Below are 18,685 nucleotides of genomic sequence, written 5' to 3' on the forward strand. Positions count from 1 at the left end.
CCGATTCTTCGGCTCATCGTCCTCTCCTGCGGCCTATTGCCCAATCGGCCAGTTGACTCCGCAACTCCGATATCCTTGGCGCAATACCCGCTCTTCTTGGCCCGATGCCCGAGTCCACGGCCCGAAGCCTTCTGTCGATACGTCGACCGATCCACCGGCCCGACGTCCAATCTTCTGACATGTTCCTTCGGCACAACATGATTTTCCTGCTTTAATTGTCTCATTCTGATCAAAGCATCCTGCGTCACTCAAAACGCAGATTAAATCATAAACATATATCAAGTAGTTTCATCATCAAAATACGAGATTCAACAATCTCCCCCTTTTTGATGATGACAACCACTTTGATGACGGAGTTAAACTTAACTCCCGGAGTTTAAACAAACTCCCCCTATCAATATGCCATATTGATAGAACCTTGAATTCAAACTGAATTCAAGTCATTGCAATATTCATCATGAATACTTGCAACACGTCAACATGAACATATGCATAAACTTATGCATCACATGTCATGTCATCAACATACTTCTCCCCCTTTGTCATCAAGAAAAAGGAGAAGTACCACAATCAAGTGTTTGTAATATAAGTTTCAACTTATTGCATGGAAAACATATTATCAAGTTTTATCATCATGCAGTTTTGAAGCCAAAAAAATTTTAGCAAATGTTACATCATGCTTAGAATATTCAGGCTATCAAGTTTTAGATATGCAAGTTTTACAGCATACAAGATAGCACTTTTAGAACATGCAAGCTAACAGTTTTGAGATGTTCAAGAAAGCAACTCTTGCTTCTTGAGATATGCAAATTTGTCAAGTTTTGCTAGATGTGCAAGTTAGCATTTTTGCCTCTTGAGATAGGCAAGATAGCACATATGCTTCTTTTGAGATAGCAACTTTTCGCTTCTCTTTAGACTACAAGCTAGCAATTTTTACGATATACAAGTTTCGCACTATACAGGCTAGCAAAAATTTCGAAAGCAAATGCAAGATAACTTTCTTGTGTAGGCTCATGATTATTGCTTCCTATTGTAATGTGCAGGTTGCAAGTCTTGCTTCTTGAGATATTCAAGATAGTGATTTTCAAGAAGACAATTTTTGCTTCTTGAAATAAGCAAGTTAGCAATCAAGTTTTTGTATCTTCTTGACTTGTGCAAGCTAGCTATCTCCCCCTTTGTCATTGTCAAAAAGAAAGGAAGAATATAGTTTTGTAGTTCTTTTTCCTTTTACAACGATTTCAAAATCATGACAAAGGATGAATAATCAAGTTATGAATGTCAAGACAATTTTTCATCATGCATATTTTATCATTGCATGCATCGTTATCATAGGTTGAAGTATTACATGCATAATTTCATATCACCATTCATAATTACATTAATGTTTCAATATAGCAATTTCTTCTCAAAGTGTGTAACTTAGCACTCATCATGATTTACATCATTTGCAATACATCACATCATAATTAGAAAGCACAAGTATTGCATGCATAATTGCAAATCATAAATGTTTCATATCATGATGGTATCAATTTTGTCAAATTATATCCTACCATGCATGATCAATAACTCCTCATTTGTATTTCATGCATTATTTCATTTCATCTCATAAGGAATATCAAGAAAAGTTATTGGATGAGGAGATAAATATTTTATGAATACACGGAATTGTATAAAAATCATATCATAAGTGTTTCGTGTATTCATATTATCACATGAAGCATATTATCATTTTTTAGATTCATAACATGAATAACGTTATTACTATTTCATCAAAATCAATTTCGAGATTCACACAATATTATGAAATCATTAATCTCGATAAGATGGGAAAAGCATTTTCTTTTTAAGTGATTCTTTTAACACATCATAAAAAACTCATTCATAATTCAAGTGATTTACAAGATATCATAAATGAATTTATCACTTGTATTTTATCAAAATCGAGAACTCTAGAGATAGAAAATGATTGAAGCATTTAACATGATTGATGCATGATTCATATTTAAAGTGTATCTTATGTCGTAAATACGAATCAAGCATTTGTCAAATCTGAAATCATCCTCAAAATTATATTCAATAAATTCATGTATGACAAGCATAGATTTATTGAAAAATCAATAAGATAGAGGATTACATTTCAAGTGTTCATCAATTGTAGCATTTCATCATATGGTAAGATATCAATGCGTAAAACTGTGAAGCAAGATTTTGTTTGATATCTTGATACAGGGCATATAGCAATGATAGCAATCATATATTTCTTGGTGATGCAAGCATGGGATAATCATAGCATAGTGTTTATAGCATCAATTCATATATTTCTCCCCTTTTTTTTAAGTGTTTCATCTTAAGTGATCGATTTCATGTTAGCATGCCTTTTCATTTATGTCAAATGAAAACATGCATCAACGTTTAGGATCGTGAAATGGATTTCATCATAAAACCATCAATCACAAAAATCATCATGTATAACTTTAAAATCTCAAATCTTTATTCTTATGTCAAAATCATACATCATATTTAACAAACAAAGACAATGAAAAATATCAAGCCTTCCAGACAAAAGCCATGTATCGTCATTGAAAAGCAATATGAAAATCATCAAAATATACATTCTTGCTTCTCAAGCACATAAATAAGATTTAATCTCACTAGGTGTACAATCATTAGATTTCTATCTTGCATTAACATAAGACATGTAATTTTCATTATCATTTTCAAAATTACAAGCATGATCATATTTTTGCATTTTCATTATTAAATTAAAAATGTAATTTTTAAGAAAAAGAAAAATGCATCATTTAAAACATCATGTAATTTCGAAGTAAATTAAAGGCATTTTGATTACCTCAACGTCGAAAGGCGTAAAGGCGTAGTTTGCCACCTTGCCTTTGTTGATTTTCTCCTCGTCTTCAGAGGAGCTCGATTCATCCCAATTTTTGTTCTTCTTCTTGCGTTCAAAGCAAGTAGTTCCGTTCTTTTTACTCTTTAATTTTTGTTTCATTTGTAGTTTAAGTTCACCATCACTTGAGCTTATGCTCGAGTGGTCTTCAAATGTTCTATGTCCCAAATCCTTCCTGTTCTTTGGAAGGTGGTTCTCAAGTTCTTCACGTGCATTGCACGTCATTTCATATGTGATCAATGAACCAATTAGTTCTTCAAGTGGAAATTGGTTCAAGTTTTTCGATTCTTGAATAGCAGTTACTTTTGAATCCCAAGTTTTAGAAAGTGAGCGCAAAACTTTGTTAACGAGTTCAAAATCCGAAAAGCTTTTACCAAGTGATTTTAAACCATTGACGACATCCGTAAAACGGGTGTACATGTCAACAACGGTTTCGCTTGGTTTCATATGAAAAAGCTCGAAATCATGCAGTAAAATATTAACTTTCGAGTCTTTGACTCTACTAGTTCCCTCGTGCGTGATTTCAAGAGTGCGCCAAATATCGAAAGCCGTTTCGCACAAAGAAACCCGATTGAATTCATTTTTGACCAAAGCGCAAAATAAGGCATTCATAGCCTTTGCGTTTAAAGAAAAATACTTCTTCTCCAAATCCGACCATTCGTTCATCAGTTTGGAGGGAAGTTGAAAACCGTTTTCAACAATATTCCATAAATCCAGATTTAGAGAAATCAAGAAAACTCTCATTCGAGTTTTCCAATAAGTATAGTCCAATCCGTTAAAGAACGATGGACGAAAGACCGAAAAGCCCTCTTGAAGAGCCATTTCTCTCGGGTGTAAATCCGAAATAAGAAATACCCCGCTCTGATACCAATTGTTAGGATCGAGAGCACTAAGAGGGGGGGGTGAATTAGTGCAGCGGAAATTTTACAGCGATTAAAACCGAAAGCTGCGTTCGTTCGATAGAAACTATTATGATGCAAAAGCTGATTCACAGTTTGTATCTAAGTGCAGTTTGCGTCTAAGCGCAGATTGCGTCTAAGCGCAGTTTGCGTCTAAACACAGTTTGCGTCTAAGCGCAGTTTGCGTCTAAACACAGTTTGCGTCTAAGCGCAGTTTACGTCTAAACGCAGTTTACGTCTAAACGCAGTTTGCGTCTAAACGCAATTTGCGTCTAAGCGCAGTTTACGTCTAAACGCAGTTTGCGTCTAAACGCAGTTTGCGTCTAAACGCAGATGACAGTTTGCAGTTCTAAATGAAATCAAGACGTAAACGTAAACTGCACAGAACCTTGTTCGTAAAAGCGCAGAAGACAGTTTGCAGTTGTAAATGAAATCAAGACGTAAACGTAAACTGCACAGAACCTTGTCCGTAAAAAAAAGCGCAGAAGACAGTTTGCAGTTGTAAGTGAAATCAAGACGTAAACGTAAACTGCATAGAACTCATTTGTAAAAGCGCAGAGAGACAGTTTGCAGTTTGTAGATGGAATCAAGACGTAAACGTAAACTGCACAGAATTCGTTCGTAAAAGCGCAGAGAGCAGTTTGCAGTTTGTAAATGGAATTAAGACGTGAACGTAAACTGCATAGAACTCGTTCGTAAAAGCGCAGAGAGCAGTAGCTATGTAGGAGGTTTGCAGTAATAATAAAGTGCTCAAAATAAACGCAAACCAGAGATTTAGAGTGGTTCGGTCAGTCTTGACCTACTCCACTTTTGGCTTCCTCCACCGATGAGGTTACCAACGTCAACTAGAGGCCTTCCTTCAATAGGCGAAGGCCAACTACCCTCTTACAGATTCACTCCTTTTGACGGGCTTAGGAGACAACCCTTACAGATGTTTTCTCTCCTCTCTTTACAACTCAAACTTGAAGAACAGAAGGAGGAGGAAAAACTAGCAGTTTTGAGCTCTAAGAACCACTGAAAAGATCAAGATTTCGGGTAAGTTCTTGCTATTTTCAGTGCTGAATGGGTGGGGTATTTATAGGCCCCAACCCAATTCAAATTTGGAGCTCAAAACGATCAAATCCCGGAATTCCGGGATCAGGCGGTTGCACCTCTTGACTGGAGAGGTTGCACCGCCTGGCAGAGCTCGAAGACTGAGCTCAGGCGGTGCCACCTCTCTGTCAGGGAGGTTGCACTGCCCAGTCTTGCTCGAAGACTGAGCCCCAGGCGGTGCCACCTCCTGGCTGGGGCGGTTGCACCTCCCAGTCTCGCTGGGAGACATAGCCTGGGCGGTGCTACCTCCTGGCTGGGGCAGTGCCACCTCTTTCACTATTTCAGCTCACTTGGTTTGGCTCCAAACTTGGCCCAAACCAGTCCGAACTTGGGCCTAATTGGCCCCTACTTGGGTTATAGGATTAACACCTAATCCTAACCCTAATTAACATGCTAACTATGATTTTAAAGACATTTTCTAAACCATTACAAAGTCCGCAAGTCAAGACTTCTTCTGGCGAGCTTCCGGCAAACTTCCGGCGGTCTTCCGATGAACTCTCGGAAACCATTCTGCGGACTCCCCGGCAAGCTCCTAGACTTCACGATTTGTTCTTAGCAAGTTCCAACGAGCTTCTTCGGCAAGCTCCGATCTTTCTTGGCGAGCTGTGCGAACTCCCAACGAACCTTCAGACTTCCGTCGAACTCTCGAACTCGCAACAAATCCTTCGCGCTTGACTCCGACACTTTGTTTCGCTTTATGTCTTCATCATTATCATAGTTAATCCTGCACAATTAAAACAAAACTTCGATCGAGACAATTAATCCTAAGCAATTAACCAAGTTGTCCGACATGTCATTGGTCCCTCGACGCTTCGTCCGATTCTTCGGCTCATCGTCCTCTCCTGCAGCCTATTGCCCAATCGGCCAGTTGACTCCGCAACTCCGATATCCTTGGCACAATACCCGCTCTTCTTGGCCCGATGCCCGAGTCCACGGCCCGAAGCCTTCTGTCGATACGTCGACCGATCCACCGGCCCGACGTCCAATCTTCTAACATGTTCCTTCGGCACAACATGATTTTCCTGCTTTAATTGTCTCATTCTGATCAAAGCATCCTGCGTCACTCAAAACACAGATTAAATCATAAACATATATCAAGTAGTTTCATCATCAAAATACGAGATTCAACAATCTCAAAAGAGAAAGATTTGCTAGCTTGCACAATTCAAGAAGATGAAAAAATATGCTAGCTTGCTCATCTCAAAAGAGAAGCAAAGATTGCTAACTTGCATAATTCAAGAAGCAAAATTTGTTTTCTTGAACATCTCAAATATTGTTAGCTTACATTTTTTGAAATGATATAAAAATTTGCTAACTTGCATGATGTAAAACTTATTAGAATTGCTAGCTTGAACATTACAAAGGAAGCAAAAATTACACTTCTCAAAATAGACCAAAGAACTTGCTATCTTGAACATCACCAAGAATTGCTAGCTTGCAATCTCAAGAGAAGCAAAAGTGATATCTTGCCTATCTCAAAAAGCAAAACATGCTAACTTGTACATCTAGCAAAATTTACAAACTTGCAAAACTCAAAATCGTTATTAGCTTGCATGTTGTAAAATGATGTTAAATTTTGCTAGCTTGCACTTTACAAAGGAAGCAAAAATTGCTAGCTCAAATATTGCAAAGGAAGCAAAAAATTGCTAGCTTGCACTTCTCAAAAGAGAATAAAAAACTCACTAGCTTGCATGTTCTAAAGTGATGAAAAACTTGCTATCTTAAAAGTTTGTATATCTAAATATTTGCTAGTTACACTTTTCATTTTTGTTGATAACAAATGGGGAGAAGGTAAGATGATAATCATGCATATTATGCCTAAAGTGATAATTTAAAATTATGTATGATGATCATGCATGGAATGATATATTGAAATTTTGATTATGCATGATTTTATGATGACATGTTGCTTGGATTAATGATTAAAATTGCCTTGACTTAAATTCATTTTGAATTCAAGGTTCATCTCACGTATGTCATATTGATAGGGGGAGTTAAAGTTAACTCCATCATCAATTGATTGTCATCATAAAAAAGGGGGAGATTGTTGAATCTCAGATTTTGATGATGAAATTAAATTGTTGTATTTGTTATCTAATGTGCGTTTAAGTGATGCAAGACTAGCTTCGATCAGAAAAGGTAAATCGATTAAAGTAGGAGAAATCAAACGTTGGGCCAGAGTAAACATGTGAGAAGATTAGACGTTGGGCCAGATGATCGGTCGATGTGTCGGCAGAAGGCTTCGGTCTGTGAATTCGGGCATCGGGCCAAGAAGATCGGACATTGCACCAAGGAGATCGGATGTTGCGAGAAGACAACATGCTGATTGGGCAATACGCTGAAGGAGAGAACGATGCGCTGAAAGATCATACGAAGCGCTGGAAGGACCAATGACATGCCGGACAACATAGGATTCACTTGTAATCGATTATGCCTAGATCGAGTTAGTTTAAAGTCTAATTAAGTCATTTTAGAATGTAATTAGACCAACTCAATTAGGGTCTAACTAGGCCCAAGTTTGGGTTGTGTTGGGCCAAGTGAAAGACCCAAACAGTGACCCAATAGGTGAAATCATTATAGCATAGTCTTCGAGACTGTGTCAGGCGATGGTACCACCTAGACTCGGCCTTTGAGACTGTCAGACGATGGTACCGCCCATACACAATCTCCCAGGTGGTGGTACTGCTCAGTGTTAGTGTTATAGGTGGTGATACTGCCAAGACCCGAGAAACCCAGGATGAGACCTTTTTAGGCTCCAAGTTTGAATCAACTTGAGGCCTATAAATACCCCTCTCATCCCTGGTTAACACACACAAGAATTGAGAGTGAAAAATGAAGAAAACACTATTGTAATCTTGTGTGAACTCCTCTCAAACTCTAAGTGTCAGAGAAGCTTAAGAGAGGAGGTTATGAGGGTTGTAAAGGTTCTCTCCTAAACCTATCAAAAGGAGAATCGAGTTATAAGGGTAGTTGATCTTCTCCCATTGAAGGAAGATCATTAGTAGATACTGGCGGCCTCGACGGAGTAGATGTAGGTCACGACGATCGAACCACTATAAAATCTGGTTTGGACCGGATGACTCAAGTGAGGACTCAAGTGATGATGCTGATGATGATGATGATGACTCAAGTGATCATAACATTATCAATTAGTTTTATTATCAAAATCCAAGATTTAACAAAGTCCACTAGGACTTGGACTCTTAATAATTAATAAATATTAAATAAACCTCTATCCGACTATTATTGAACTAAATAAACTCAACAAAACATTATTCAAAAGCTTAGAAAATAAAGGGATCCTAACAATTCCTCCCCCTTCAAATCAGCCTTGTCCTCAAGACTGAGCAGCATCAAACTCGGGGAGTTTCTCTTTCAGCATTTCAATCGCAGGGTATCTACGGTGCCTTATAACCCATTGATCAAGTAAGTACAGTCTCCACTTCTTGATAGTGTAAGCAATAAGTTGGCCTTTCAGTATTGCAGTCTTCTGAAAAACTCTCTCCATCTGATGGCCAGTGGCAGTTATGACCTTACTTCCACGTTTTCCCTTTAGGATCACCTGCTTTCTATTAATAAAAAACTTCATGATTAGCTTAGAAGAATTTCATGAAACATCACCCAAGGTTGATAGCCATTCAATTCCAAGCACCACTTCGAAGTCTTCCAAGGGTAGCAAAAACAAGTCCACAAGTAACTCTTGGCCTTGTATAATCAACTTTATCTTCGAACGTTTACTATCATAAGTTAAAATTCGTCCATCAGTGACCTTTACTTCGAATTTGTTACAGTCTTTGATGTGGTAGGTTAATCAGTCAGCAACCTTACTATCTATTAAATTGTTAGTGCTACCAATATCAATCAAACTATAACATGCTGATATTCTAAAGTTCCTCCAACTTTTATAGTTTGCGGGTTAGAGTAGTTGGCCAATGCATGCACTGTATGCATGATAGGTCCAACATCGTCATCAGAATCCATACCTTTATTATCAGAGTCCACATTGTTAGCTTCCAGTTCCTCCCTAATTGGTTCAATCATCAGAAGTTGATCTTATTTACATCGATGCTCTCTACTCCACTTTTCATCACAATGCCAGCACAAATCTTTTACTGATCTTTCCTTGAGTTCTTCTTAGGTTAACCTTCAGGTGTTAGGGTTCTGGCTAGGAATAGATGGGGTGAGTGGCTTGTTGATCATCTGTTTGTTGTCACTTCTATTTCGATGATTTTTCCTGCTGATTTTTTCCTCATGTAAATGTGCAGATGATATCGCAATGATCATAATGTAGGGTTGATGAGCCTTAACTTCACACCAAATATCTAGATTAAGTCCTTCAATAACGTTACCCACTAGTTATTATTCAGACCAATCTTTGGCTTGATTTGACAATCGTTCAAACCTGCTCTGATATTCCAATACTGTAGAAATCTAATGAATTTTGATGAGCTATCTATCAATATTCTCATATTTAGATGGTCCAAAGTGAACAAAAAGCCCTATTTAATTTCTCCTATGAGTGGATTCCATGGCAAGTTTTATACCAATCATACTATTGGATTGCATCCCAATCTAGTTGGATTAAGGCTATTTCCACCTTGAATTCGTCTAGAGTTCTGTGAAAATGAAAAAACAAATTCTGCCCTAGAGTTCCAACTGGTTGGATCCCCATCTTCCCATCTTGGAAATTTTACCTTAACACGTGGGTAGCTTATGTCATATTTTTGGGGTCATTTTCCTGTATCTTGATGAGGCGTGACGGCGGGGAGAAAACGTCACCGCGAGCAGCTCCAGCTATGACCCAAGGGGAGGAGGGTCGCAGTTGGGAGGCAAGCATCGACCGAGGCAGTGTTGAAGGCATGATTGGGAGGTGATTGTTGTCAATGCCGATAATGAAGAGAGGAGGAAACAACAGCGGTTGCAGCGGTCGTTGCCCTGTTTCGGTTGCCACGAGGAGGGTTGGTCGAGCGGCTATGGCTACGGTTGTGACCTAAGGGAAGGTGGGCGACAATGGACTTTGGTTGAGAAGCGATCGTGGAGCTGCGGCGGGATGGGACACTGGCAGCGTCGTCTCTAGTGAAGGCTTGGCTAAGGATGACTGCAATAGGAGGTGGGATGAGGCGCCCCTTTCTCGCTCAAGAGGGATGGGGCATGAGCGGCTGGAGGGCGACTATAGCGCAATGAGGGGGGGTGCTATATGGGAAACGGTGGCGGTGGCGGTCGTTGGACGGAGAGCGGCGGCGGTGGTCACTAGCTAGAAGCAGGGGCGAAGCCTCGCTCGGGAATGTGGCTATGGTGGCCCTTTCTCGCTCTTCTCACTTTTTTTTTCTTTTAGATAATGATAACTACGGCGAAGTGTTTTGAGGAATTACAACGAGAACACCAAGAATCGTTGCTTTGATACCAAATGATAAGACCCTAGAGTTTTATCATGAAAGAAAGGGGAGAAAATGGGATGATCACTTCGAGAGGATCAGCCTCCTAGGGTTTGTCAAAGGACTGAATAATATTTTATTGCTTGCTAAAATAAAAAATTTACATCCCTATTTATAGAGTTCCACTCAGAGTCCATCAGGACTTGGACTCTTAATAATAAATAAATATTAAATAAACCTCTATCCGACTATTAACGAACTAAATAAACTCAACAAAATATTATTCAAAAGCTCAGAAAATAAAGAGATCCTAATAGTATCCATCTTTTAGTACCTTTTGGATTCTTCCTTCGTGGATGCGACCTAGTTACAATGCCATAGGTGTGCGCTATTTACCTCATATTGATTTCTCTTGGATACATTTACATTCAAGATATGTGAAGTAGTATTCAGCATAAATAAATCATTGTTCAATGTTTCTCTAGTGATGATATTGTAATCCAATATAATTAAATAATTATTATTCTAAAAAACTAATTTATATCCACTAACTATCAAACATAAAATAGAAATAATATTTTTGATAATAGAAAGAATAAAATAATATGCATCTAATGCGATAGTAGCTCCATCAAGCAAATGTAGGGTGACCTCGCCAACAGCCACTATAGCAACTTTTGCTTCATTGACCATCTTGAGGTTCATCTCACCTCTTGCCACTCGCTAATCTACTAGAATTTGCCTACAATGAATTATAAATATAATAAGTACTATCGGTATCTAATACCCTTGTGTTATTATAAGGATCTAACAAATGAAAACTTATCATGAATATACTTGAAGCTTCTCCAAATTTCTATTTTGCCTTCTCTGTAGTGTACTTTTTGTAATTCCTCTTGTAGTACCTATCTTTGCCGTAGTAGAAGCACTAGCCTTTGTCCTTTGTCAAGTCCTTCTCAGTAACATTTGTTTTATCCGATTTGCCCTTGCCCTTATTAAGGGACTTCTCTACCTTCCTTTTCTTGATGGTGATCTCAGCCTCCCTCAACATATCGAAGAGCTTAGGGAGAGTTACTTCAAGCTTATTCATGTTAAAATGCATAATAAACTAAGAAAAAGAGTCTAGTATGGACTGAAGCATAAAATCCACATATAAGTTATCATTTAGAACTATTCCTAGACATGTGAGTTTCTCTATTCACTCAATCATCTTAAAGATATAGTTCTGAACCGATGCCCCCTTAGTTATCCTGACACGTAAGAGACTCTTGGATATCTCATATCATTGCGTTCTTCCCTATTCCTCAAACAATTTATGGAGATGTAGGAGAATAGATCTAACATCCATCTTTTTATGTTATCTCTATAAATCAGGAATTATGGAGCCCAACATATAACATTGAGCAAGAGTGAAGTCATCTATATACTTCACGTAGTGAGTTATCTTATCCGCACTTGTCCCTTCCTCGGGCGTGGGCATCAATGTGTCAAGGATGTACATGATTTTCTCTGTTGTGAGAATGATTATCACGCTACATAAAGTGAGAAAATAAAGGTAAACAATTATGCTACAATTTGATTCTCATTGTATAGATCCATTGACATCACAATATATGCAACATGCTATATAAAATAGGAAAATGCTTATAATAATAATAAGCAAAAAGACTGCATAGCGTGTCACATGTGTCATCACTCACTTAATTGGTTTATATGGTATCTATAACTAGCATATGTCCTCCTCTCTAGTGGTGCTTAACATGACAGATGAAGCGGCAACGCTCCTCCTTTGGTAGCGCGAATCCTCATAGTTTTCACGCACCACCTTGTAGCGATGATTAAGAAGGCCAACCCTTTCTTGCTGTCCTCTTGTAAGGTTGGCTACCACTCTCGATGACCGATTGTGCTATATTTGGATCTTGATCTATAAGTCTGGTATCAAAGAATGGAGGACTCATACAAGGCATCCTTGGTGCCTCAAGTCTAAGGATCAGACACACAACTGGGACTACGAAACTCTTGTCTTACAATGAGGTATTATAAAGTATCGAGCATTTCATAAACGAATCAATTAGTGATCTCATTCTCTAATGAATACCTACACTATATCCCTAATGTCCCATACGAGCGACTATGAGACTAGTCACATCTATCATATGAATGAGTACATAGCAAATCGGTCTGTCTGGTTATCTCGATATCTTCTTTGAGTAACCTATGATCGGAAACTTTTAGGATCTACGTTTATAGGTGAATTAGTCTCATTATCATGATCTCATTATGATTCAATTCTCATTGCACAATCCAATGACATCATAATATATGCAACAAGCAAGAGATAGTGTCAATAATAATAATAAATAAAAAAGATTGTGCAGTGTGTCACATATGTCATTGTAAATAAGTGGTAGGATGAATAAGATAGAAAAGCAGATCGACAATGCCGATGAATTATTCATGCATAATAAATAAAAATTGATTAACATTTTTTCACGAGCGAAAAGAGCTAACAAATAGAACTAAAGTATTTTATTTCATAACCATGGCTTTGATACCAATTGTAAGCATAAAAACTATAATATATTATTATTAAATAAAAATTTTAATACCAAAATATGAAATCCAATAATAATATATCTAAATTTATAATGTATACCAATATTTAGAAAGCTTTTATCTTATCTACGAACATGCCATTGTCAAATTTGAAAGCTATAGCGATATCGATCTACAAGAAGAACTAGATTTGTCTTTTTTTTTTTTTTATCATTCACAGGACTACTAAGAGTGATAGATTGAAGGACAGAATGAGATATGAAAGAAGATTTGTAATTTCTCATTAGCTAGTATTAGCTAGTTCATGTGACTAAAAGGAAATATGAGAGAAAATCTATAATCTCTCAATAATGTAACGTATTCATACATATGCATATCCTATCTATTTATAAGCGAGAGGGTATAAGATAATTAGTAGAGTCCCTCCCATCAAAATATCTCATAAAAAAAATTTCATAATTAAATTTTTTTTCTATTGACTAATAAATATAATCAAAATTTAATCATATCAATAATTATATAATTATAATTAGATAGGATCTATTTTCAAATTCGAATGGTCCTATCTTATTTTTGTATTGTGAAGTAAGATCTCGTTGTCTGAATCGTGTATGATACAAGAGATTCTCATCAAAACAAGATTTTATCGAGCATCTTTGTACTTAGCCTTTTTATACATGTTTATATTATTTGGTGATTGAGCTGAAACCGACATGGCTTCTTTTACCAAATTCTCAATCAAATCCATCGCCAGACACAACCCACTGTTCCATTTCAGAACCATCGCCGTCTCTCCTCGCAACCAATCTCAACGATGCTATTACTACCACTTCTCCCACCGCAACCTTTTCCTTCACCTGCGGTCGTCTCGCAGCCTAGACGAGGCCTTCAAGCTCCACGCCCTCATGGTCCTCCATGGTTACCTAAGCCACAGTCCGGTGCTGGGTGCACAGCTTGTGCACTCGTATGTCAGCTTTGGTCGCCATCAGGAGGCCCTGACTGTTTTCCACCACCTGCCCAGAAGGAATTCCTTCGCCTGGAACTCCATCATCAAAGGTTCGGTCACCTCTGGTCGCTTCGATGAAGCATTAGCATCCTATCATGACATGATCAGCCATGGCTTGGATGCCGACCATTTCACGTACCCGTTTGTTCTAAAGGCTTGCGCGGAACTGTCGGATCTCGAGCAGGGGAGACAGATTGGAGAGTCGATCAAACTCGACGCAAGAACCAACAGCTACGTGCAATGCGCTCTCATTGACATGTTTGCTAAGTGCGGCAGCTTAAGCGAGGCCCGAAGGGTGTTCGAGGATATGCCGATGAGAGATTTGGTTTCGTGGGGTGCAATGATTTGTGGAACCATGCAAAACGGTGACTGGTTGGAGGCGTTGAATCTGTTCAGGAGGATGCGGAGGGAAGGTTTTAGTCTCGATTCTGTCGTGGTAGCGACTGTTATTCCGGCATGCAGTAGATTAGGAGCTATGCAGATAGGAATGGGACTGCAGGGGTGCTCTATAAAGAGTGGATTCAGTGATGATCTCTGTGTTTCCAACGCTCTGATTGACATGTATGCAAAATGTGGACAGACGAAAACAGCTTGTCGACTATTTCAGCTTTTGGCCCTCAAAGATGTTATCTCATGGAGTAGCTTAATTGCAGGGTACTCACAGAATTGTGAATATGCCGAGTGCTTGGAGTTGTTTACCGAGATGCTGAGATCAAGAATAAAACCGAGCTCAGTGACTGTAGCTAGTGTTCTTCCTAGCATATCTGAACTGAAGACCTTCAAAAAAGGAAGAGAGGTTCACGGTTATATTGTAAGATGTGGGTTTGAGTTCGATATCTACATTGCAACGGCATTAGTTGATTTCTATTGCAAAAGTGGATTGTTGAGAGAAGCACAGTATATCTTTGAAAACCTGTCAGATTCAGATATCACCATATGGAACTCTATGATTGCAGGATATGTCCTCGATGGTGACGTACATTCTGCCTTCCAGACATTGCGAAGAATCCATAGATCTGGACTAAGGCCCAATTATGTAACAGTTGTTACTGTCCTTCCACTCTGCAATCGCTTTGTGATGCTCAACCATGGCAAAGAACTACATGGCTATGTGACTAGAGGTGGACTATCTTCTGTGGTCTCTGTGAATAATTCATTGATAGACATGTATTGCAAGTGTGGCTGTCTCGAACATGGGAAGAAGGTTTACACACAGATGATAAACAGGGACATTGTTACTTATAACACTATAATTGCTGCTCTTGGGATGCATGGTCATGGGAATCAGGCAGTAATGTTCTTTGATCATATGAAGAAAGAAAGAATCAACCCAGACAGAGTGACATTTATAGCACTGCTATCAGCTTGTAGCCATGCTGGCTTCATTGACAGGGGTTTCTCCTATTATAATTCCATGACAGAGGACTATGGCATTCTTCCAGATATGGAGCACTACTCATGCATGGTGGACCTTTATGCCAGATCTGGGTACCTGGATGACGCATGGGAATTCATCAAAAGCATGCCGGTTGACCCAGATATTGATGTACTGGGGAGTCTGTTGAGTGCTTGTAGAACTTATAAGAGAATAGACCTTGCTGAGTTTATCAGCTCGCGAATCTTTGAAAAGAAACCTGAAGATCCAGGTTACTATGTTCTTCTATCCAATATTTATGCAGCTGTTGGAAGATGGGCAGATGTGAAGAAGGTGAGAGCAATGATAAAAGATAAGGGATTGATGAAGAAACCTGGGAATAGCTGGGTTCAAGTTGGACAATGCATTCATTCATTTCTCGCTAAAGATAAGGCTTACATAGAACATGGTATGCTACAAGACATTTTGAGGATTCTGTCTCAAGAGATGAGCGAAGAAGGATATATTCCTGACCTGATCTCCCTAGCAGAGGATGATAACATTCATGAACATATCAATTAGAAGGAAGATTTTGACAGGTAACCACTGTTTTCTCCCTACTAACTCAGGTATTCGATGCAAATTTCTGTCTTGGTTTCTTTTTACTGCATATAAGTCGGAATCAACATTGCAACATGTATATTATTAAACTATCTAGTTGTGAACCACTGTGAAACCAGCAACCCATTTGCTAGTATAGGCATGAAAAGATGGATCTTGGAACATGGTTCATCGGCCAAGGCAAGGAATCAAGTGTTTGAGCATATTGAGCATATAGGTCGATCCTTCTCAAGTCAAATGGCTTGCTGATATTCAATAGGATGTCAAGGGACATGGATAAACAGTTTCAAAAGCAGTATGGATGATTTGAATAGTGTTTCTGATGTTTCAGGATCAGAATTGGGAGTTATTTTGGAAGCCTCAGACATGTTTCATTTGATTCCGATAGCTGTATAATAAACATGCCTTTGGCAAAAATTTAGTCTCCAGTTTATGTTGGATGTAACCACAGAGTAGCCGGCAGAGACCTCACATCTCGATCACCCTTTAATTCTTGGGTTGGATTGGAGTTCCTAATTGTTAGGACGTCTTTGATTGATTACAATACTTGTCAAACGAGGCTACAAAAATATTTTCACTGTCATTCTATGATTGGATGATGTTTGTAATTGAGATACCTCTTCCTATAATTTTTGCAACAGTGTATAAAATTTTTTTGATGCAAATGTAATTTATTCCCAGACTGGTTTCTTTCTTTTCAATATATTGTCCAATTTAGCACTGGTATTGGATTTCCTGCATGCTGTAGATACAATCACTGAATTGTTAATTACCTTTATTTATAGACCTATAAAAAACCCTAAAGACAACAATGGAAATATGTAGTCTTGACAGTAGAAACCCAAGAGACATCTAAAAATATTCGAGTGGTAGAAAACCAATGGTAGGGCACTAGTAGTTGGTTGTTTATAACTTCCAGTAACTTTGCAGATGTTTAAAATTTTGGTACATACTCATCGTGATTGCTCATATTTTCTAGGATTTCATTGTAGTATCAGAGTCAATGATGTTTATAATGTTTTGGCAAGAAATTTTGAGAGAAAAGGTTAGAGAGTTACAAAGGACCAGTCTAAATTCAAGTAATGGAGAACGAGGCGACCTGAGTGTTTTCTGTGTCTCAAATAAGTCTATTTTCACAATGATTAAACAATGCAGCCGAGGGTTTGTAAGCCCATTAATCATTGCTGCCTAGGGTTTGGCCCAGGCGCAATTGAAGAGTATTTGATGCAAGCAACTCGAGCAACCGGACCAATTCCCATGTGCTTTCCCGGGCGTAGACGCGAAGCCTTCTTCTCATGTGGTGATGTTGACGCTGCGGCCATTATTAACAATAACAAGGTTCGGCATGAGCTCCAACGTGACGAGCCGGGATGGACGTGGGGGACGGTGCCGCAATCAACGTGTTTGCTTTATTACTGCAAAGAACTACTTGTACAGCAATGCAGCCACCAGATCATGATTCCCTGGGCCATTATGTCCTTTGGAAGTGGCAGCTCTTTCTATCAATTAATTGGACACGGAAAAGGTGAGTCCCGTTCCAGTTTAATCACAACGATCGTTAATACTTTTCATCACATATGTCATCGAATTCTTCCCTTCTCTTTTTCTTTGTGATCGAGCAGCGTTGTCACTCACTGCAGTGAATTCAACTTGAGGCCACAGCATGCATGTCCTCTTTGACGCTTCCAATTGTTCCAAGGAAGCTTTGGCGACGATGGCACTGCTCTTCTACGAGCATGACTACAGAGTGTCCCTGCAGACCAAAGCAAGCATGATATAATACTATGAACAGTTGACTGATGGGAAGAGATCATGTGATTCCATGTAATTTGGATGTCATGTGGGAGGAGGATCTGCAGCATCGCAAGCTTCGGCATGGCACGTGGGAAAGCCGGCAGTCCTGCGTGGGATTAAGCTGTCACTGATATGCACTCTATCGGCTTTAGTCTGACGACGATATAACGATGAGAAAAGACGAACGAGACAGCGAAGCAAATAAAGATGAGGAAAAAGGAGAGAGATCAATCGGTGGAATCCACTGCCACCACTGCACCTCACATGCCGTCTATAAAGCCAGACTCTGCCACATCCACTACTGATCCATCCTTTGTACCCGTTTCCCTCTTTCCTTGGGCTTCCACACACACCTCTAGCATCTCTCTCTTGTTGCTTCACCAGAACGTCCGAGGACGGTCGACATACGTGATAGATGGCGGACGAGGGCACGGCCAACTGCATCGATATCCTCCTGGCCATCATCCTCCCTCCACTGGGTGTCTTCCTCAAGTTCGGATGCCAGGTATATGTAACGCAAGGTTTCATTAGCTCAACGTGCATGCATGCATGCATGAGCTTTCCTCTCGTCATCTTCCCAAGAACAATTTGTTCTTGAATGAAGCATACACAAGTAAATCTTTTAAGCAGTAGAGATTTGTCAATCTTCATTAATATATTTGTTGCTGCGATTATTGATGGGGGCAGGTGGAGTTCTGGATCTGCCTGCTGTTGACGTTGTTCGGGTACCTCCCGGGCATCATTTATGCTGTGTATGCCATCACCAAGTGAACTCGTTTCTCCTACTTCAGGTAAGCCAACGCGAATTCCTTCTTCTTCTTCTTCTTTTCCTGATCCCAAAGTTTAAAGCTTTTTTATCCTTATCTCCTTCTGGTTCTGCAGGGATTTTAGCGTCTGGTGTTGGAGAAATGAGGTGGCTGTGTTGTCTGCTTCACTCTGCTCTGCCACTGATGGTAGTTCTGTGGCTTTGTTGGTTATTTGTACCGTCAGTGGGCGTTCGATTGTTGTGTCTGTAGTAATTGATTGGTGTCTGCGTGGCTGTAGTTGTAGAAAGACTTGATCATCAATAAATCAAGGATCGCG

The 18,685-nt window shown here is 39.2% G+C and overlaps 1 protein-coding gene across 2 annotated transcripts; it reads left to right on the forward strand.

The window, feature by feature from the left end:
• The first annotated feature begins 13,534 nt into the window (after positions 1–13,534).
• On the forward strand, positions 13,535–18,393 carry LOC135645123 (pentatricopeptide repeat-containing protein At3g16610-like). Of its 2 annotated transcripts, none has more exons than XM_065163212.1 (3): positions 13,535–17,333; positions 17,431–18,107; positions 18,290–18,393. In XM_065163212.1, exon 1 carries the CDS (start codon positions 13,541–13,543, stop codon positions 15,767–15,769), a length of 2,229 nt encoding a protein of 742 aa, XP_065019284.1. In that variant the 5' UTR covers positions 13,535–13,540; the 3' UTR covers positions 15,770–17,333; positions 17,431–18,107; positions 18,290–18,393. The 2 variants fall into 2 exon arrangements, with proteins under 2 accessions (XP_065019284.1, XP_065019285.1); XM_065163213.1 differs by having other exon boundaries at positions 17,449–18,107.
• The last annotated feature ends 292 nt before the right edge of the window (positions 18,394–18,685 follow it).

Source organism: Musa acuminata, chromosome BXJ3-8 (genome assembly GCF_036884655.1).
Source record: "Musa acuminata AAA Group cultivar baxijiao chromosome BXJ3-8, Cavendish_Baxijiao_AAA, whole genome shotgun sequence".
NCBI classification, from domain to species: domain Eukaryota; kingdom Viridiplantae; phylum Streptophyta; class Magnoliopsida; order Zingiberales; family Musaceae; genus Musa; species Musa acuminata.

Coding starts and splice junctions, on each gene's coding strand:
- LOC135645123 (XM_065163212.1), top strand. CDS start 13,541: ATGGCTTCTTTTACCAAATTCTCAATCAAATCCATCGCCAGACACAAC.